We start from the raw sequence: 22180 nt of genomic DNA, 5'->3' as shown, positions 1-22180 counted from the left end.
TTCCCAGGCTGGCAAAGGGTTTCCACTGTGGAAACAGTCCCTGTTACTGCTAGCAACTTGTATGAGGAAGTTAACAGTGACTAAGAGCAGGAAAAGAAAAGATGAAAGGCAGATCCTTGAGCTTACTTTCCTCATCTTTCTAGTAAGACTCAAAAAGCAAATATCAAATAATGTTCACTGCTACTTCTGTTGTCTTTGTTTGAATTAGTTTATCTTGAACATGAGGAGTGGCTAGAATATATCTTTTAAGATTGTTTGGGCTTTCTCAAGTGTAGATCGTAGCATTTAATTTGTACTTAACAGGTATCTGTTGAGTTCAACGTCTCTTTTCAGTACCAGGGAAATAAAGAAATGATGGTGGGTGGTGGTGGTGGTGGTAATGGTGATGATGATGACATTCCCAAACAGTAGTTACCATTGCTTATTGAGTTTATTGATATATATATATATATATATATATATATATGTGTATATATATATTAAATAGTTCCTCAGTGATATCTACCAAAAAGATACTAACAATTATCTTCATTTACAGACTGGAGAAATGATGAATAACTAACTCACCAGGTCACAAGGTTCTTAAGTGGTAGAGCCATGATTTGAATTCAGGCGATTCCAGCACCAAAGCCAATTTCATAACCCTCATAGGTTGCCACCTTTTAAAAAACAAAACCTGATCCTTACCCTCAAAGAACTCATGTACTTTCTTTTCCCACGAGATGATCTTTCCCAGCTTCTTTGATCCAGTTTGGAAATCTCTCATGTGAAAGTAAATGAAGCATTTTCACAAATGCCCTGTCAAAACTCAATCCAGTTTCCTTCATGATTAGTGATGGAGTTACATGTCAGCAGCTTCTTTATCAGCTTAGATTTTTAAGGCTTAAAGGAATTATGATATTAATTTAATAATGCATCACTGAAAACAGTTGTTATAACTAAAAGGACAATATGGTGGAGCTTAAGTAAAACAGAGCTTCACATATGACCTCTCAACAATCCTTCTGGCTTCTACCCCCAGCCATTCCTCACCCCTGTTACTGAGGGACCAAAGAAAACTGTGCTTGTCAGTCAAGATACTCATGATAATAATGGCATAATCATACTTAACATTTATTGAGCCTCTATTATGAGCCCTGTCCTGGACCAGGTGTTTTCTGCTGTGTCTTTATCATAGCCATTTTCTAGAGAATGCTGAGGATATGAGGGGTGAATAATATTTCTCCAAGTTTCATAGCTGGTAGCTTGAATTCTTCTGTGCCCATGTTCCTAACCAGGATCTCACTCTGGGTTTCTCTCTCTCTCTCTCTCTCTCTCTCTCTCTCTCTCTCTCTCTCTCTCTCTCTCTCTCTCTCTCTCCCCCTCTTACACACAGACCATTTTGTTGGTAGAAAGTCTCAGTTCTATCCTAAATTTCTGAATGGGACACTACTACAATCTCATATTATTAACTTTTACCCTTTTCAAATTTTCTTTCTTAGACTATTCTACCACCATCGAAGAGAAATATAAATGAAAAAGTACAATTTTACATTTACCAGAATTTGAAATTTTAGTCGTCTTATAAATATGTTAAAACTTACTTTGATTTTTGTCTCAATTTCATTATTTTATCTGGTTTTAGAATCAGTTATTTTTTTCATTTTTAGTGTTTAATGACTGTGATACTATTTGCTAATGATGTGTGTTGGCTTTCTGGGAATGGTTGATTATATAATTTTCCTAATACAATTTCATTATTTTACCATTTTTGGTGTGCCTATCAACTTGGATACCTTGTATTATGTTTTGCTTTATAAAAATCTCCACCTAGAATTACTAGCATGTTTTCCTGATTAAAGTTAAGGTGAGATCCTTTCCTTTAAAAGTGCATTCTGCTTTTCCTTCCTTTAAAAAAATGTTTACTGGGGCTGGGAAGGTGGCTCAGTGGTAGAGTGCTTGCCTTGCATGCATGAGGCCCTGGGTTCGATTCCTCAGCACCACATAAGCAAAAAGAAAAAAGCCAGAAGTGGCGCTGTGGCTCAAGTGGTAGAGCGCTAGCCTTGAGCTGAAGAGCTGAGGGACAGCACCCAGGCCCAGAGTTCAGGCCCCACGACCGGACCCAAAAATAAATAAATAAATAAATAAATGAAACAAAAAAAATAAAAAAATGTTTACTTTGATGACTGATTACAGTGTGATTAATTTTTTAAAGACTGACCTGATGTGAGTGATAAACCAAATTCAATTTTTTTTAAAAAATACCCTTTAATCCAGCAATTTTGTCAAATCACATTAGATGTTCTAGGCTGGAAGATTTTTACTGAGATATTGTACAATTCCAAGGAAAATGTGAATCTTATACACATTAGTATCATATAAAAGTGGACTAAAACTGAATTTAATAGCTTTCTTTAAAGTTATTATTTCCTTCCCATCAAGTTATATAGTTTTTTTTTTTAATATTCATTTCTGTCGCTATTTCTTTGCCCATACCTCATGCCATTTTGTGTTAAAGTACTTTCTGGTTTCATTTTGTGGTGGATGACTGGTTAAAAATCTGTATTCATAAATTCAGAGAAGAAAGCCAAGTCCCAGTGTATAGCTCTCCTTCACTTCAGTTTTAAAAGTACTCTAGACTCAATCTTCTAAATGAATTAAAGGGATATTACTTAAATGCCCCACTGGGTGGGGGGAAGTACTCTGGAAGAAATATTTAGCTAAGTTTGGATATAGGATGATGATAAGACCAGAGCTTGACCCTTTCTGACTCTCAAGTTAAAAGAAAACAAAAAAGAAAAAGAAAAACCAGATTAACAAGTAACTACTATAGGAATTCAAGAAGTTTTTCAAGATGGCACTATACTGCTCTTTTTTAAGTCTAGTTTTGTATCCTCTTTCCTAGAATTAGAAATAAAATGATAACAAAGAAAACATCTCATACTAACGAGATAGAGACAATGTCTTAAAAAAAGTGGGGTGGGGGTTCAAAGTAATAAAAAGGTCCCTCTGCTAGTTTTATCTTTACTTTTGTTTGTTTGTTTGTTTTGGCCGGTCATGGGGCCTGAACTCTGGGCCTGGGCACTGTCCCTGAGCTCTTCAGCTCAAGGCTAGTGCTCTACCACTTGAGCTACAGCGCCATTTCTGGCTTTTTCTGCTTATGTGGTGCTGAGGAATTGAACCCAGGGCCTCATGCATGCAAGGCAAGCACTCTACCACTGAGCCACCTTCCCAACCCTTATCTTTACTTTTGATAAATGTATGCAGAAGAATTGTAAAGAACAGAAAACATCCACATTCTAAAAGAAATGGAGACTTGTACCCTACCACGCAAATCAAAATTAGTTAGGTTAAAATTGTTCATCTTCTTAGAAGAAATAAGTGATGTTTCACAGAACTAAATATATTGGCATGAAAGCTTAGCCCTTCTTGTGACCAAGCAAGTAGAGACAGTCAATGTAAAATTCTCGAATAGCAGCCAAAGGATCTCAGAGACAAAACTGCTTTAGGGAATCACAAAAAGAGGCTTTTAGAAATTGCGCTCCACTTAATATAAGGAGTGATTTTTTTCCCTCAAAATGACTGAAAGGCTATTCTTTGCTTTCTGGTCACAGTGGTTTTGTGTATGGTGAGGCTGGCATTCGCTGAACTAAGGTTTCCATATTTTAGCTTTGAAAAACCCTGAAATTACTTGAACTTCTTTTCAGAACTCCAAAGTTGACACCTTTTGTTGTCCAAATGAATGCTTTCCAAAATCAGACTCATGCTTGATTTGCTTACATTTCAGAGCTCTAGAAATAGCTAAAATTTACACATATCACATTACAATGTATCATTGTTAAAACACTTTATATTAATGCAAGTGACTTTTTTTGCTAAATAATGCAGGAAAATGTATTAATTTGGCTTTAAAAGATGCACATTAATTCATGTGTATAATTAATAGCTTCCAGATGTTCCCTGCTTAAAGAAAAGGTTCTCATTAGTTTATCCTCCTAATGTTCCTGGAAGACACTTGTTAATGCTTATTTTACTGAAAGAGACATTCATACACCAAACTGCTAAATCATTTGACAAAAATTATGAAGGAATGAAATCGGCAGACTCATGAAAGGATCTTGGTCTTAAGGGGGAAGACAACTCATTCCTTTGCTCCTGTATCACAGCCAGTCTGTCATCTGGGTTTCATAGTCTATGCTTTTAAGACCAAAGAAAAACAGCACTAATTTAACATTAATTAAAATAGTAGTAAAGTTATGTATTTCATTAAAAAAGAAGTCATCATGAAATGAAGATTGGAACTCTCCTTCATTTTCTTCCCATTTATTTCTAGTACAAAGTTTAGAGGTTTTTCAATTGGTGACTAAACTATCTGAACTAGGGGTCACTGTGTTATTTGATCCTTACTGTTAGGTGAAGATTTAGCCTTTATTTAAGCTATTTTCCTCCTTCAGTGTTTTTATTATTGTTGTCTTTAACCTTTGTTCACTATTTTTCCTTTCCAGTTTATCCCTATGCCTGTACTGTATGGTGTGTTCCTCTACATGGGTGTGGCCTCACTGAATGGAGTCCAGGTATGTTTTCAATAGCAATCTGAGTCACATAGTCCAGGTACGTTTTCCATAGCAATCTGAGTCACATAGTGCTTGTCTGCTTATAAGAATAATCTAGTAATAGATCTTTAAAGGAAAGTGTTAATCATTTATGGCTGAGTCTTTCAAATTACATTTATATTCTAATCTCTCTAGCTATCACTTGCTTTTCTGATCCAATTGACATGTTACCATCACAAATACTCATCCTTGAAAGAACGTGTCAGAAGTAATTTAACCAGGAACATCTTTTTTCTCTTTCTGTCCCCCTCAACCTCCTTTTCTCTCTTCAGTCTTCCTTTGTTTACTTTCTTTTCTTCCCTTCATCTCAAGAAGAATATCCCACTTCTTTAGTATGTTCTTCAAGATGATTTGTACCCAATTGCCTTAACCCTGTATTAATAACCAACTACTCTTTCTTCATGTCCATTCCACATGGCTGAGCACATTGATCAAATGTTTTGTTCGAGTTAAAGCCAATGTGTATTATGTACTGCTTTTATGAAAAAAAAAACTTCAGTTATTCACAACTTTGGTAAAACTGGCCCACTTTTTAAAAATCATTAGGGAAGACTTTGTAAGGGACTCTGTCTTTCAATTGAGGTTTAATTTAATTGGCACCAGGAAACTGGAAGTTCTGCTGCTGTTTTCTGGCACCTTGTTAATTGTAGCCTTATTTAACACTCAGTAATGTTTTAATGGGAAAAGACTGCATGTTCTGTGAACATCATAAGAATTTATTTGAACTCCTTCAAAATAGTCTTTGCTTCCACTTATTGAATTTAGATTAACGATGTTTCAAAGTCAGATAGATCTGGGCAAGTGGCCAGACCCCCCAAAGAGAAAAGGCTACTTCACTTTTCCCTTTTTCGGTTCATTGAGTAGAGTTCCTGGGATATTTGTTGGAAAATACAAAGTGATTTTTCACAGAATGTGCTAGTTGAATATGAATGTGACTTTATTTGTGCCCATTAAACTTCAATGACATGTAAATTTGTGAAGGTATTTTATTTTTCTACCCTTGTCAATAATTTTTTTATTCTCCTGAATAGAAAAACATGAACCTAATGTGGCCCCCAAACTGATTGTTTGCCTTTTATGACAGTCTAGATGGTCCGATTTTGTGTGTTCAGGAGCTTTCTCAGTGATTCAAACCTAGTAGATATCTATTAAAGAGAAGAAAAGAACAAACCATTTCCTAATAATAGAGGAGAAAAACCATCCTGAAGGGACTAATGAATTTCTTCAATTCTGCAATATTATTATTCCTCAGGCTTTTCTCATTTCCTTACTTTACCCTTGATTTTTTCTCTTTTTAGACCCTTTTAGGAAGATTTATTTAGCAAGAGATTTTATAGCCTAGTCATTATGAAAGAGAAATGTCCCATCAGCCAAAAATATCTTTAAAGGGAGGAAGAAAACCCTTTAAACAGGAAATCACTCTAGATTAAAAAAAAATCTGTGATATTGTAGTTTACATTTCTCCTTTTCCTCCAAAAAAGAAAAACAGATATTGCCTCCAAGCTGTTATACTTACTCAACCCAACATATAGTTACCAAATATATGCCACTGAAAAACCGTCTGATGTGTTCTTAAATATCCTATGCATCGCTATCAATGTCAGTTCATCAGTTATTCCACCATCATTTCAATATGTGTTTGTATATGACTGTGCATTCCCTCTCTTACATTCACACATCTCGCTGTCTCTGTCTACTTGTCTCAATGGAGCATTCATGTGACCTTTTTCCTGCAAAGAAATGGTGATACATTGCTGGATGTATTAGTTAAGCTATGTCATATAAATGATATGGAATTTTATGGGAATATCAATACGTTGCCCATTTTTAAGTTGAATACTTCCTAATATCTCCTTGAAGGTGTATGATGCATAGATCATCCCTTCTTTCTGATGAGGCAACTGGGGCAGTCAGGGGTCTCGTTTCATCATGGCATTACCAAAAGAGGCACAAAACCCTTTTCTGCTGAGACTGAGAGGTAGAAAGTGAAACAAGGAAATGAACAGCTAGAATTTATGTCTCAGTTTGTGACCTCAGTCTTTTTTTAATAATAAGTTTTTTTATTGTGAAAATACCATACAGAGGGGTTACAATTACATGAGCAAGGTAATGAGTACATTTCCTATCAAGCATTGTTGCCTCCTCCTTTGTTTCCCCTTCCCATCCCTGTCCTCCCATCTCCACTCCCCTCACCAAAGTTGTAAAGTTTGTTTTTTTGACATAGCATCTTGTACATTTCATTGTTGCAATGGATCCACCTGTATCCCTATTTAAACAATTAGTTTTTTTCCCTTCCCCACCCCAAATTATACCAACATCAAATGCAGTAAAACCAAGCATTATACTGTGGGGAAGGGGCATACAAAGCAACCAAAAAATCACCTTATAAATATGTTAGAAACAATAGCAAGAAAGAAAAACCACTTGAGTCCTTATCTTGGGGTTCATTTCACCTAACATTAACTTATCTAACCTTTTTTTGCTTGTCTCAGACATATACTAGTTATTGCAAATAAGGGAAGCCTTAGGACCTATGTTTCTTTGGGCCTGGCTTACTTCACTTAATGTACACTTGTTCAACCACTTTGGAAAGTAGTATAGAGGTTCCTCAGAAGACTCCACATAGGGCTGGGAAGGTGGCTTAGTGGTAGAGCGCTTGCCTTGCATGCCTGAGGCCCTGGGTTCGATTCCTCAGCACCACATGAGCAAAAAGAAAAAAGCCAGAAGTGGCACTGTGGCTCAAGTGGTAGAGCGCTAGCCTTGAGCTGAAGAGCTGAGTGACAGTGCCCAGGCCCAGAGTTCAGGCCCCACGACTGGACCCAAAAAAAAAAAAAAAGACTCCACATAGAGCTCCCCTGTGACCCTGCAATCCCACTTTCAGGCATTTACCCGAATGATCATAAACAAGACCATACTAAAGCTACCAGTACAACTACGTTTATTGCAGCATTATTTACCATAGCTAAGGTATGGAACCAACCCAGATGCCCCTCAGTAGATGAATGGATCAAGAAAATGTGGTGTATATACACAATGGAATTCTATGCCTCCATCAAAAAGAATGACATTGCCCCATTTGTCAGAAAATGGAAAGATTTGGAAAAAATTGTATTAAGTGAAGTGACCTCAGTCTTGAGTAACCACTATATCTCATGTATCTGTATCACATTTCTGAAAAAAATAGCAAAAATTAAAGGACTTGTGCTGTGGTCTAAGCTAAACTAAATTTCTGTACTTCCTTTGCATCACTTTGTCCATTGAAAGGGACACTGTTTGCCTAAATTATAGAATATAAATTTGTAGCAAGGGACACTGTTTGCCTAAATTATAGAATATAAATTTGTAGCAAGGGACACTGTTTGCCTAAATTATAGAATATAAATTTTTAGCGGTTAGTCAGACATAGTGGAAATGACTTGCATTAGTGTTTGAAGTAATATAATTGGAGTCTCTTCCCCTTTTCTACCTAGTTCATGGATCGTCTGAAGTTGCTTCTGATGCCTCTGAAGCATCAGCCTGACTTTATCTACCTGCGTCATGTGCCCCTGCGCCGAGTCCACCTGTTCACTTTCCTGCAGGTGTTATGTCTGGCCCTGCTCTGGATCCTCAAGTCAACAGTGGCTGCTATCATTTTTCCAGTCATGGTGAGCTTTTCTTTCACTAACCTATCCATGAGGTTATATTGCTCTCATATGTTATTGAGAGATGCAAGCCCTCAGTCGTTTAGGTATGATTCCAACGTTTTTCAGTTTTTACCTCATCACTTGAAGATGTTATTATTAACTTTCCGTGCCTATGATAATTAGATGAACTTACAATCCTGCTCACTTGAGTTCAAATACAGGCTTTGTGGTAGTCAGTGAATCTCCTCGAGCCACCATTAACTCTTGAGTCAAATGTGGGTGATATTGTCATTGTGTTGTACGCCAAGAATGCTCGGTGAAGCTCAAGTGTATAGCACAATGCTTAGATACATTGTTGATATCAGTATACATTATTTAAAAAATATTGTACCATTGGGGCAATCTAAATTAAAATAAAGTACATGTTAGTCCAAATTTCAGAAGTTATTGGAGGATTTTGTAAGAAATCCTCAGATTCATCAGAAGAAATGAAATGAGAAGCTTTGATTTTGAAGGTCTTGTGACTAGTGTCTTGCCATGTTTAAGACTAGACTCTGTAGCCTTGCCATGCTGTGATAAGAAACAAGGGAAAGCAACTAACATTCCATTCAAATCAGAAGTGAATGAAGAAGGGCTAGGGGTGTGGCTGGAGCAGTAGAGTGTTTCCAGTCCTTTCTCCCCTCTCCCCTCAGTGCTAGGGTTTGAACTCTTGCTGGCTACAACAGGTGCTCTATGATGATCTGTACCCCCAGGCCTCTAGTGAATGAAGGAAAAAGAAATAAAAGCTGCTTGGTCTCACTAATAAGTTTTATACATTCCCATTAGTCCACATTTCTTGTAAGAAAATGCACACATACACTTAAGACAGGACACAAAGCACAAACTCCCCTCAAGTCTGTTCTATCTGTCCTATAGTTCTGGAAATAATCTCTGTACATCTCTTACTCTTAAATAGAATTATAACTTTCTTTGTTCTTTGTAATTGTTTTATCTCCCAGAGACACAGAGAGAATGATAAAATAAATATTCATATCATATTTGTTAAGTCCAATTTTTTAATTTTTTAAAAATCTCTTAAGATATAATTGTCCAAAGGAGTTGCTATTTAACAAAGCAGTATATGAATACAGAATATCTTGATCAATATCACCTATTTCAACATTCTTACCCATCCCTCCCCTACCCACCCCTTCCCTCACTCTTCTTAACTTTTTATGTTATACATTGGATTCTTGTCTGCATTTTCCCCCTCTTTTTGCTCTCATCCCTCTAGCTCTTTCCCTTGATTCCACCCCATCCCTTTCCGGTACCAGCTTCCTGGTGTTTTATCTTTCTGAACTTTGATATTAGTTTTCTAAGGAATTACACTATTTGAGATCTCTCTTAAATCTACAATATTTGATCATATAATACATATGTGTGTATGTGTGTGTGTGAGAGAGATCTGTTGTAAAAAACACAGTGAACATGAGAAATGACTCCCATTTACTTATTTATATTGTGTTATCTACCTACCTATTTTTTCTAAAATCAGAATAAATGAAGGTAGGCCATAATATATTTGAAATATATCTAGTAAACCACTTATTGTGTCAAATAATAATACCTTAGTGAAGTACCTGTAGTTTATCAGAGTTTTTATCTGGTTACAAAAGTTTTGTACTGTTAGCAGGGTGGATATTACTGATTCCTCTAGGAGTTGAAGAAACTGGCATATAGAATATGTGTGATGTAGATAAAGACAGATGTTTAATTTGACACAGAACTCCTACAACTCTCCTGTATCTCTGCTGTGGAGCAAAGATCTTTAATTATCTTCAGAGATAAAGTAAGGGAAACGGAATTGCTTTTCAAAAGAAACCCATAGACTAAAGATAGAGAGGCCAAGAATATGACTGTTGGAAACGGACAGCCACCACCCCTTGAATCCTTTCTTTAACTGGTTACATACTGCCTAAGAGTTTAGAATGGTATCAGGTACGTGGTAAGTAATTTAGTTCATGTTGAAATAGTAGTTGAAATATATGTACATAGCCTTTGACCTTCTCTGCTTGTCCTAGACATGCACTGGTCATGCAAACAAGGGAAACCATGGGACCTATGTTTCTTTGGGCCTGGCTTACTTCACTTAGTATAATTTTTTCCAAGTCTTTCCATTTCCTAACAAATGAGGCAATGTCATTCTTTCTGACAGAGGCATAGAATTCCATTTACACACACACACACACACACACACACACACACACACACACACACACACCACCTTTTCTTGATCCATTTCTACTGAGGGGCATCTGGGTTGGTTCCATATCTTAGCTATGGTAAATAATGCTGCGATAAACAAGGTTGTGCTGGTAGCTTTGATATGACTTCGTTTGTGATCGTTTGGGTAAAAGCCCAAAAGTGGGATTGCTGGGTCATAAGGGAGCTCTATGTGGAGTCTTTTGAGGAACCTCTTTGATTTCCAAAAACTTATATAAATTTTTAAATTGTATAATTTAAAATTATGCATAGCTGTTTTGACATGTAAATTTTGTTTTATTAAAAATCTTAATGTGGAAGGGGAAATTATTTTGAAAAATCATCCTTTCACATTAAAATTCTAATTTAATGGGATCATTCATCTCAGTGAAACACAGTGAGTTTGAATTGAGAATTTTATGGGACAGCTTTCTCTATGAAGAAATGATTATGGCCTGCTTGGTAGAATCCCACTCCTGAGCCTTGTACTAAATGGGTTTTCTGCTGCTTAGTTGGGGAAATCCCAGCAATTGGTATAACTTCCTTTGACATACTTTCATTCCATCTTCCCATTTTTAATGTTTTTTTATTGTGAAAATACTGTACAGAGGGGTTATAATTACATAAGCAAGGCAACAAGTACATTTCTTATCAAGCATTGTTGCCCCCTCCTTTGTTTTTCCCCTACCATCCCTGCCCTCCCATCTCCACAACTACACTCCCCCCATCTCCCCACCCCATCCCCCTCCAAAGCTGTAAAGTTCGTTTTTCAACCTAGCATTTTGTACATCTCATTGTTGCAATGGGTCCAGCCTGTATCCCTATTTAAACGACTTCATTTTTTTCCCTTCTCCTCCCCAAAGTATACCAATACCATCTTCCCATTTTTTCCCTTCCAGATTTTGGCTCTTGTAGCTGTCAGAAAGGGTATGGACTACCTCTTTTCCCAGCATGACCTCAGCTTCCTTGATGACGTCATTCCAGAAAAGGACAAGAAAAAGAAGGAAGATGAGAAGAAAAAGAAAAAGAAGAAAGGAAGTTTGGATAGCGATAATGATGATGTAAGGAACTTTCCAAAATTCCAAAGTAAGCTAGTTGAAGACAAAAGTGTCGAAAAGAAAATGAACTTAATAGACCTGATGTGCAACAGAGTGCTGAGTTCTCAGAACGTTTATCTGGCCTTAGTGTCAGTGTCCCTCATCCCACCCCTCCCCCCCAATTTACCTTGTTTTTTTCTCACTTTTTTCTAAAGCCTTGCTGTAACCATTAATATATTAATAATGACATCGTGACTTCTAAAAAGAAATACCCCACATTTAAAGAACTCCAGTCCCATTGATGGAAAGGAAGTTAGCTAGATCACTAATGCTATAAAATGTATTTGGCTTATGATTGATATCCTAGGATTTATATTTCAACTGGTAACTCAATTTTCTGCAATTTTAAGTCTACTATGGATGGATGTCACAGGAGGTTTATTTAAAGAGGCTCTCAATGAAGTCCTACTCTGGTATATTATACTAGCAGTGCACTTACACTAAAACGATTTGCAATTATCTTTCCAAAAGTCTTCAAAAAAAAAAAAAGGAAAGGGAATTGGAGTTTAGGGTCTTTTTACCTAATTATATGGTCAGTGTCATAGTCCAGATGGTCCTTCTGTAACTAGCTGATTAAGTTAAGAAATGAAATTATTGATATTTTTATTCTTTGGAAGACCATGTTGTAGAAGTACAGATGCTCTGGCAGGGATCTGCAATGAATCCCAAGCAAAAGAAAAGCTGGGATTGCTCTTGCTTTGACAAAAGCTTGCACACACATATTCACACACATGCACACATAAAGCCATAGATATACAAAGACAGACAGACAGACAGACAGACACACACACACACACACACACACACACACACACACACACACACATGCACACACAAAACTTATCCCAGTAGCATTTTGAAACAATTGCCAAAATGCTATTTTTCATGTGATTTTTTTTTCTGGATTTTATACAGTATAGTGTCACAAATCAACTTTTGTATGTTTACCCATTCTAAAATAGGGATATAGTTAACATTTATTGTCTGTTCTATACTTGATAACTTGAGTTATGCATACATTTTGCTGAATGATCAGAACAGATCTTTAAATAAAGGGTATACTTTTGTCCTCATTTCAACTGAGAAATGCTAACATTCTTAATTTTTCAAAAATTAAAAATTTCTACTTCACTCAGATGTTATTGACAAATAAAATTGTATGGATATACAGTATATGATGTGGCACCTAGATACATATATTTAAGTAATTTTTGTAAGATTGCATAGCCATAAACAGTGATGTTCAACTCTAATCCAAGCCTCGCTACCTATTTCCAGTTGACTGGACTGTCTGATTATATTCTTTTTGTAGAACTTGGACATGGCATAATGAAGGGAGACAACAGACAGAATTGAATTTCGGATAAATTGATCCACTAGAAAAGACAAAACATACATGACACATTTAGCTAAGGAGAAAAGGGACTGAGGGAGCTTTTAGGACTGTCACCATCTATCTTTATAGTGAGAGCAGGTATATAGATTTTCTGTTTCTAATGATGATATAAAAGGAGAGAATGTATTTAAGCTGCAACCGAGATTAACATGTGGCATTAAGAAGAATGATACCCTTGCACATTGAATAGAAATCAAAGATTGAACTAAATCTCTGAACCATTGAGGACAATGAAAATGAGTTGCCTGAAATATTTAGATGATCAAAGCAGTATTTCATCTTGAACTTGTAAAAATTACTTCAGTGCATGTCTATAAACACAAAACTTAAAATGTATACAAAGCTATATTATGGAACTTTCTTTAATTTTTTAAATTATCTTTAAGTAGCTGTACAAAAGTGTTTCAATTTAACATAGCAATTTATGAGTACAATGGATTAAAAAATAAAATACCATCTTTGAGGAATTTTTTTCAAATTCTAAATATAATTTTATTTCAGAGGTGTAATATAGACAGAATAATATTTTTGGGGGGTCCGGTCGTGGGGCCTGAACTCTGGGCCTGGGCACTGTCCCTCAGCTCTTCAACTCAAGGCTAGCGCTCTACCACTTGAGCCACAGCACCACTTCCAGCTTTTTTCATTTTGCTTATGTGGTGCTGAGGAATCGAACCCAGGGCCTCAGGCATGCAAGGCAAGCACTCTACCACTGAGCCACCTTCCCAGCCCTAGACAGAATAATATTGTCTGCTATATATTATAGGCCATCATTTCTCCATGGAAGAGTTGGTCTCTCAGCCGTTGGTCTCTTCATTAAATGGCTCTCAGAATATTGAACACTAGCTAAAGCTTATTTTGAGAAATGCAAATTGTTGGAAGTATCTAGCATAGTATGGTTTGCACAGTTTTCTCCACCATGTATACACTGCTATTGACAGTTTTCTATATATGTATATATATATACAACGTACATCATAAGTTTTCTCTACCATGTATACACTGCTATTGACAAAGTTTTCTATATATGTATATATATATAACACACATCATAATATACTATATATAATATATTAAATAGTGTATATATATATACTCTCTCTCTCTCTATATATATATATATATAGTATATTATGATGTGACACTTACCTAAGTTTGTCTAAAGTTACCTAACTGTAAGTGGTAAAGCCCATTGCTTTCCAGTGACCAAAAAACTGGCTTAAATGAGCTCTAGAAATGTTTTACAATTTGTAGCAGGAATTTCAGCAAATCATATTTTATCAAAATATTGCTGTTGCTTTGTGAATATTGACCATTTTGAACCCTATATTCCCAATAGATTTCCTGACAGAGGTATGTGATATTACTGCTGTTCTTACTTTTCTCTCCATGACACCTGGACCAAAACAACAAATAAACACATTCATTTGCTCCTTGACAATGAATTCATCCAGACAGAGTATATCTGTGCAGTAAGCCCTGGGTAGTACGCCCATTATTTCAGGACTTTACACTTGGAAGGTAGATCTTCTAAGACTTAATCTGATAGTAGTATGGTGTGGGGTCTATGGTTATATGGGACCATACTAAAACCTAAGGCTTGCAACTCAAATATTTATGGACAGAAGCTGTAGAAATTATGACTTGTCAACATTTTAGGCCATTTACATAATTTCTTTTTTGTTGCATTTTTTTTTCAGATATTGATATTTGAACTCAGAGCCTGTGCTCTCATTTAGCTTATTCTGCTCAAGTCTGGAGCTCTGTCCCTTGAGCCACATCTCCACTACCAACTTTTTGGTGGTTCATTGGAGATAAGAGTCTAATGGACTTTTCTGCCTGGGATGGCTTCTAAATGGCCATCCTCACATCTCAGCCTTCTAAGTATCCAGGCTTATAATAGGCATGAGCCACCAATGCCTGGCTCCTCCCTTACAACCATTTTGAACCTTCTTGGTAGGCTGTGATTAAAAGTCAGTTGCCAGCTTGTCCATTTCTAAGAACATATTTCAGGGAACATTTGAAGTAAGACTTACTCTTAATATTGCCATGAAGGAAAGTACACGTGGCATCTTAATTATTTGTTTTTGTTTTACTAGTTTAAATGCAGTGTCTTAGTTCTCCAAGAGGTTATTATTCTCTTAAATTCATTGTGAAGGAATTTTCAATGTCAAAACTTAGGGTTTTTTTTACCCTAGTGTTCTTTTTACTTGATCTTTTCTTTTTGTGGCACTGAGGATTGAACCCAGGGCTTGGTGCAAGCTGTGCTGCATGTACTTTATCCCTGACCTACACTCTTAACCCTCTAGTTCTCTTTCCAACTTTCAATTAAAAATTGTCTCCCTGGAGACAACTGGATTCACTATGCTAAGTATTGGTCCTGTGGAAAGCTGTGACAAATTGAATTAAGTGAGCTGTTCTTTAAGTAACTCCATGATCAGCTGCCTGGTTTTATCATTTTTAATCCAGTTATTATTCTCTGTTTATCTGGCCATGACACTTCCTATTGGATTTATTTTCTTGGATTTCTTTGGTTTTATATTTTCAAACATCTTTGGTACAAGTAAATTGAAGTGGACTCTTCATTGCAAAATAAAATCTGAAATAGAGTATTAAAGTAAGGAAGGGAAAACTAAGGGTCTGTAGACAGCTCATTATAATGGATGTTAAAATAGTCTACTTGTTTTAGAAGGAAAAAAATGGGTCATGTTTTTCCTAGAGATAGACTTGAAGAACATAAAGAAACAAGAGCTTTAAGACGATATTATAGTTTGGGAAAATTCCTAGATTTAATCTGTTTGCACAGTGAGGTAATTTGCCTCACATATACAATAACCCTTGTTTGCAGGTTGGGATCTTGTAAAATGCTTTATAAGGAAGTAATAGCAATCTCCTTGATGTGGGTTCTCCTTTAAACACACTCAGTTCCCATTCATGCAGAAGAAAAGAGAACAAATGTGAAGAAGTGTTTGAAAAGTTAGCAAACTGGTAATAGGTGTTCTCACCTAGACCTATGTAAATGATAATATGCAGAATATAGAATTGTAGGAAGCAATGAGTAACCAAAGCATTCTAAAAACAGTTATACATTTCTTTCACAGTCTGACTGCCCATACTCAGAAAAGGTTCCCAGTATTAAAATCCCAATGGACATCATGGAACAGCAACCTTTCCTAAGCGATATCAAACCTTCCGACAGTGAGTAGAACTAACCTCTTGCATGCATGCTTTAACCTGCAGAGAAAATATCTAACTCTTATCTTCCCATTGCTCCACTTTAGTTTTCTCTTTTTTTCTCCCCCATGTAAAATATTTATATTTAATTCTGATATAACTTTATTTTTTCTACTCCTAAGCTTTATTGTTCATGTCTTCATTTTATCCATAACCTTTGGTGGTCCTTTCTCTTCTCAAGTCATCACAGTTGTTTGTTTTTTTCAATTGCTAAACCTGTAAGCATGTTTTTAATTGATATTCTCCCCCATACCAGTGTCCAGAACTACAGCTTATAGAACTACATCACTGTCATTGTTTGTGTTCCTTAGGTTTCAATCAATGACCAATTCATTTCAAAAGAGAAATTGCATCATGGGTTTTTCAGTGATCATTTAATCAATGGTTAATATTCACAATTTTGAATATTTCCAATTAAATTGGCAGTCATGACTTACTAGCGCAATTCTAGGTATAACACAAATGTATTTTTTTTCTTCTTAATGTCTTTATTTCTCTTCTGTTTCAAAATCACCAGTGTAATTGCATTGGTCTTGCTGGGGAATAGCCTGGTGGCTCCAGTGTAATAGTTTATGACATGTCATTTTTTTCTTTTGTAATTGAGTTAACAGGCTACTCTAGTAACTTTTGTAAATAGCTCAAGCTTTCCAATAGCAATTAAAAATTGCCTTCAAAGCATTTTCCATTCTGAGTTCTCATTTGAAGAAAATATATTCTAGCTCCAAATGCACTCTAAATTACATTCATCTATTATAGGAACAGACACAGTTGAGATGTTTTTTGTCTAGTTGGCAGTGCCACTTGAACATCAGTAAGAAGTTAGCATCCTGCTGGGCACTGGTAGCTCACACATTTAATTCTAGCTATTCAGGAGGCTGATCTGAGGATCAAAGTTCAAAGCTAGTCCCAGTAGGAGAGTCCATGAGTCTCTTATCTCCCAATTAACCACCAAAACGCCACAAATGGAGCTGTGGTTCAAGTGGTAGAGCACTAGCCTTGAGTGGCAAAAACTCAGGAACAGCATCCATTCCCTGAATTCAAAAACGAGAACCAAACACCAAAAAATATGTTAATATCCCAAGAAAAGGTTGAAATGAATGAAGATAAAATCTGGAGGAATATATTAGTTATCATTTGCCAAATAACCAGCTACCACAAAATTTAGCAGCTTAAACAAATGGTTTTGACATTCAAAAATTTAGGAGCAACTGAAGTGGCAATTGTAGCTCCAGGTCACTTATCCTAAGACTATGAATCAGGCTGTCAGCTAGGACTAAGTTTCTTCTGACTTGATTGGAGTTTTGAATCTGCTTCCAAATTGTCACAAGGCCCATGTCACACTGGACATGTCCACAGGACTGTCTATGACATGGCTTCACCCAGAGCCAGTAATAAAAGAGATAGAAAACAAAACAGAAACATCAGTCTTCTATAATCAAGTCTCAGAAGTAGTAGACGGTCACTTCTGCCATGTCTGCCATCTTGTATTGGTTGTGGAGAACATCTTTGTTGAAGTATAGGAAGAAATTACACGAGAACATAAATTCCAGGAGAGTCATTGGGAAGCCACTTGGATGCTGTCTAGCATCACAGGTTTGAAGAATAAAGAATCAAAGCAGCCTTACATCTGTAGTACAGCATGTAACTCTAAATTATAACTGTAATTGGTACATTTTTATCAATGGGACTTGGTTAGCAGTTTATTTATTTGTGTGTGTGTGTGTGTGTGTGTGTGTGTGTGTTGGTGTGTGTTTTGAACTCAGCTTCACACTGCATTTTAGCCACTTAGCTTATCACTGGTGCTCTACCGCTTGAACCACACCTCTAGTTGAACTGTTTTGCTGGTTCATTGGAGACAGAGTCTCATACTTTTCTGCCAGGGTTTGCCTCAAACTGAGATCCTCAGATCTTAGCCTCCTGAGTAACTAGGATTATAGGTATGGGCTACCAATATCTGGCTAGAATTCTATTTTGATTTGAAGTTCCCTAACTAAGTTCTAACTTCATCTTTTATCTCTAGAGAACGAATGACAGGAGCTGTGGTGTACATGCTCAGCTTGTATGTCTTCTGTGGATAAAATAATCTGACACAGCACCTTCTAAGTACAGTGTAAAGGCTACTTTTCAAAAATCACCTGCCTCATTTGAGACTTGTGATAAAAGTTGATGTGCCATTTTTTTAAATCGCCCCAAATCCCTCTAACAGTATAAATTAAAAGTTGATATGCTATTAGTTTACTTAAGCAAATGTGTGTGATCATTTTGACTGAATGTTTTTCTACCAATATGTCATAGTCCATAAATAATGAGCAAATTCAATCAAAATAGAACTCAGTATTTTTTTCCTCCTCTTCACCTTCCTCTGCCAGAACTGGGGCTTGATCTCAGGGCCCGAGAGCTGTCCTTTAGCTTTTTTGCTCAAGGCTTTTGCTCTACCACTTGGGTCACACCTCTACTTCCAACTTTTTGTTGGTTAATTGTCGATAAGGGTCTCCTGGGCTTTCTTGCCAGGGCTTGCTTCAAACTGAGATACTCAGATCTTAGCTTCCTGAGTAGCTAGAGTGACAGGTGTGACTGACCAGTACTTCCATTTTTTTTTCTCTTGAATAATAGCTAAAGATGGAACTTGGAAAGAAATGGAAGAGCCATTAGACGTTAAAATGTTGCTCATGCTGGAGGACATAATTCTTTCACCCTCTCACTAGAATGATAGAGGATAGTAGGTAGTGTTCCATTCCAGGGAACAAGAAAGGAGGAGATAAAGGGATAGTGGGAGAACAACAAAGGAGGGGGTAACAATGCTTGATAAGAAATGTATTCATTGCCTTACTCATGTAACTGTAACCCCTCTGTACAGGATCCTTAAAATAAAATAAAATTTAAAAAATTAAAAATATAAATAAATGATAGGTCATCCACTGCTTACACTTAGAAACAACAGCTAAGTTGCCTGACTCATATTTCTTACTCTCCAGTTGTAAAAGTTTCCTCAATTCTGTGAAGATTGTTTCTTTAAATTCTACTTTAAATCTATTTTTTGATTCTCAGCTTTGCTTTCTTTCAGGAGAAAGAGCATCAACATTCCTTGAACGCCACACATCATGCTGATAAAATTCCTTTCCTTCAGTCACTCGGTATGCCAAGGTAAAGGAGAAGCTACTTTCCCCTTGCTCTGTGGAATGATTGTCTCATGAAAATGCAGTCCAAGGGTAGAAGATTGGCAGAACTCCTTGTTCTTTGTCCTCTCTAGGATTTATCTTAAATAAATTACCCAATAATCACACCAGCCTTTGCTTTTAGAAAACATTCTCAGAGACCTGCTTACTCTTAGAAATACTCAACTTCATCAAGTTAAAGCCCAGAATCAAAATGAGTGGTTATCATTTCAGCATCATGCCTGATTTAAGGATAACAGGGCTTTTCCTGGAATTTCCCCCCCCCACTTGTAATTTATTTATTTATTTATTTATTTATTTATTTATTTATTTTTATTGTGAGAATACTGTACAGAGGAGTTACAATTACATGGGCAAGATAACAAGTACATTTCTTATCAAGCATTGTTGACTCCTCTTTGTTTCCCCTTCCCATCCCTTCTTTCCTGTAATTTTTCATCCAGGCATTTTCTTCCCCTTGCAAGCTCTCAAGACGACAGATCGTTCTAGGGTTTCCAAAGACTGAAATCTCCAAATGTTGTTAACATGTCAGTCTTTTGGTTTTTTAATTACCAATAATATTACCAGTCTGCTTGTCCCTTTTTTTGTCTTGCTATTATTTCTTAAAGTCAAGGTATGAAATTTCAACTTATTTTGTGTGTGCTAGCACTAGCAAATCAGGATGTGGGTGATGTCTCTTGGCTTTTTCTGCTCAAGGCTTACCCTCTATAACTTGAGCCATACCTCCAATTTGGGGTGTCTGGTGAATAATTAAAGAGTCTCATGGACTTTCCTTCCCATGCTGGCTTTGAACCTTGATCTTTAGGGCTCAGCTTCCAGAGTAGCTAGGCTAACAGGTGTGAGCTAGGTATGAATCACTGGCACCTGGCTTTACTTGAGTTTCTTGACTCTGCTAGCACCTTGATCAAATTTAATACATCTTGTTTTTAACACAAGGAAGGGATGAGTATCCAAAGTTAGACACATTTGAATTCTGTACAGTGTATAAGCATTTGAAAGATGATAAATAAAACTGGATTTACTATTTATTTTCTTTTTCTTTTTTTCTTTTCCTCTAGTCCTCCTAGAACTCCAGTAAAAGTTGTGCCTCAAATTAGAATAGAACTTGAGCCTGAAGACAATGATTACTTCTGGAGGAGCAAGGGAACAGAAACTACATTGTAACCTGTTTGTCTTTCTTTAAAACTGACAAGTTTTGTTGTGAATGTTTTTTGTTTTCATTTTCATTTTGTCCAGAGGTTGTTTCTTTTTCATTTTTGTTTTGTTTTAGGTTTTGGTCACTGGCCAAATCTAGAAGTCTTTCTGCTTCTCTCTTGCATAGGTAAAATCAAGACCATTGTGCTCTGTTCCTTATAAACAGCATCTGCGGAAGTCCCTCACATTCTTAAGCGTTCAGATAGATTCTCTGACAACCAAATTCTTCTGTCACTTAAGACACGCACAGATCCTGTGGGGCTTTTTTTCTTTTATTAAGCAGAGGTCAAAAGTATTAAGGATTTTTTAAACAGCTTTTATTAAAATATTGAAGGAACTTAAAACTTTAGCTTTGGAGCTATGCCCACTGGCTTGTCTTTGTCTGGTAGAACAAACCCAGAACTCTAGACAAAGCTCCTTCTCCCTTGCCAACCTCCCCAGGACTGAAACCATGCTGCTCTTCTAGCCTGCTCTTGCTTGTCAGCCCTAACCTTAGACTTAATATAAGAAGACAAACTAAAGGTACTTTTACCCCATATAGAGAAACCATTGCCATCATTGTAGCAAGTGCTGGAATGTCCCTTTTCCTATGCATCTTTTTTTAACCCTTTAATGAACTTATCTGTTGAGTACATTGGAGAATATTTTTCTTCCTAGATTTTGTTGTTTAAATTATGAGGCCTAACCTGCAACTTATTTTTTGTCAATTTTTTAAACTTTTTTTTAATTACTGTAAAGAAAATGAATTTTTTCCTGCAGCAGGAAACATAGTTTTGAGTAGTTCTACCTCTTATTTGTAGCTGCCAGGCTTTCTGTAAAAATGGTATTGTATATAAATGTGATTTTTACATACACACACACACAAAACACACACAACATACTCATACCCACTCTCTAGGGTAAGCCAGAAGGCTATATCAGATTTAAAAACACCATGTTTCTAAGCATCCATTTTCCCCTTTCTTTGAAAGAATTTTAACTGTTCTCTGAAGAAGACTAAGGGAGAAGAGGAAATTCTTTGACAGTTGAAGTAACTAATTTGTGATGATGATTGATCATATCCAGGCACAGATGCTGGTTGTATTATCCTGTCAGTGTCCTATGCAGTATTGTTAGGCTTTTTTTTTTCATTTTGATATTTTTGTGTGTCTGTGTGTGTGCTCTGTGTGTGTCTGATGCACATATGTGCAAAAAGTAAGAAAAAATGACAAAGGGCCAAGTTTTCAATTCCTTACGTCAGTTCTCAGAAAACCCAAACCGTATAGGAAAAATTGAAAATTCCACCAGAGAGTTCAAGAAAATTACTATTAAAGAAGTGTAAAGATATTTTATTACTCAGATATCAGTTAAAGGCACATTTTTTCTTTCTTTTCTTTTTCTTTTTTTTTTTTTGTAGTCAGTTCTGTAACCTGAACTCAGGAACTGAGAACTGTCCCTTGGCATTTATGCCCAAGACTGTTGCTTTACCACTTGAGCCACAGGTCCACTTCCAGCTTTTTGCTGGTTAATAAGAATCTTAAGAACTTTCCTGCCCAGGCTGTCTTCAAACAACAAACCTCAGATCTCAGTTTTCTGAGTAACTAGGATTACAGGCATGAGCCACCAGTGCCTGGCTACTTTAGTTCACTTT

At 36.4% G+C, this 22180-nt stretch overlaps 1 protein-coding gene across 3 annotated transcripts in view; it reads left to right on the top strand.

Annotated features, from left to right (window-relative positions):
• The window catches only part of Slc4a4 (solute carrier family 4 member 4), a 366043-nt gene extending 345482 nt beyond the window's left edge, over positions 1-20561 (top strand). For all 3 annotated transcript variants that reach the window (XM_070012959.1, XM_070012960.1, XM_070012961.1), the window contains exons 21-26: positions 4485-4553; positions 8063-8236; positions 11356-11517; positions 16048-16144; positions 19245-19324; positions 20415-20561. In XM_070012959.1, the coding sequence (XP_069869060.1) occupies positions 4485-4553; positions 8063-8236; positions 11356-11517; positions 16048-16144; positions 19245-19288 (546 nt within the window). In that variant the 3' untranslated portion in view covers positions 19289-19324; positions 20415-20561. The remainder of the gene's footprint in view (positions 1-4484; positions 4554-8062; positions 8237-11355; positions 11518-16047; positions 16145-19244; positions 19325-20414) is intronic.
• The last annotated feature ends 1619 nt before the right edge of the window (positions 20562-22180 follow it).

Source organism: Dipodomys merriami, unplaced genomic scaffold, assembly GCF_024711535.1.
Source record: "Dipodomys merriami isolate MVZ:Mamm:240054 unplaced genomic scaffold, mDipMer1.0.p SCAF_9, whole genome shotgun sequence".
Lineage (NCBI taxonomy): Eukaryota > Metazoa > Chordata > Mammalia > Rodentia > Heteromyidae > Dipodomys > Dipodomys merriami.
The sequence above is the reverse complement of the archived record's forward strand: the minus strand, read 5'-3'. Positions and strand labels throughout refer to the sequence as shown.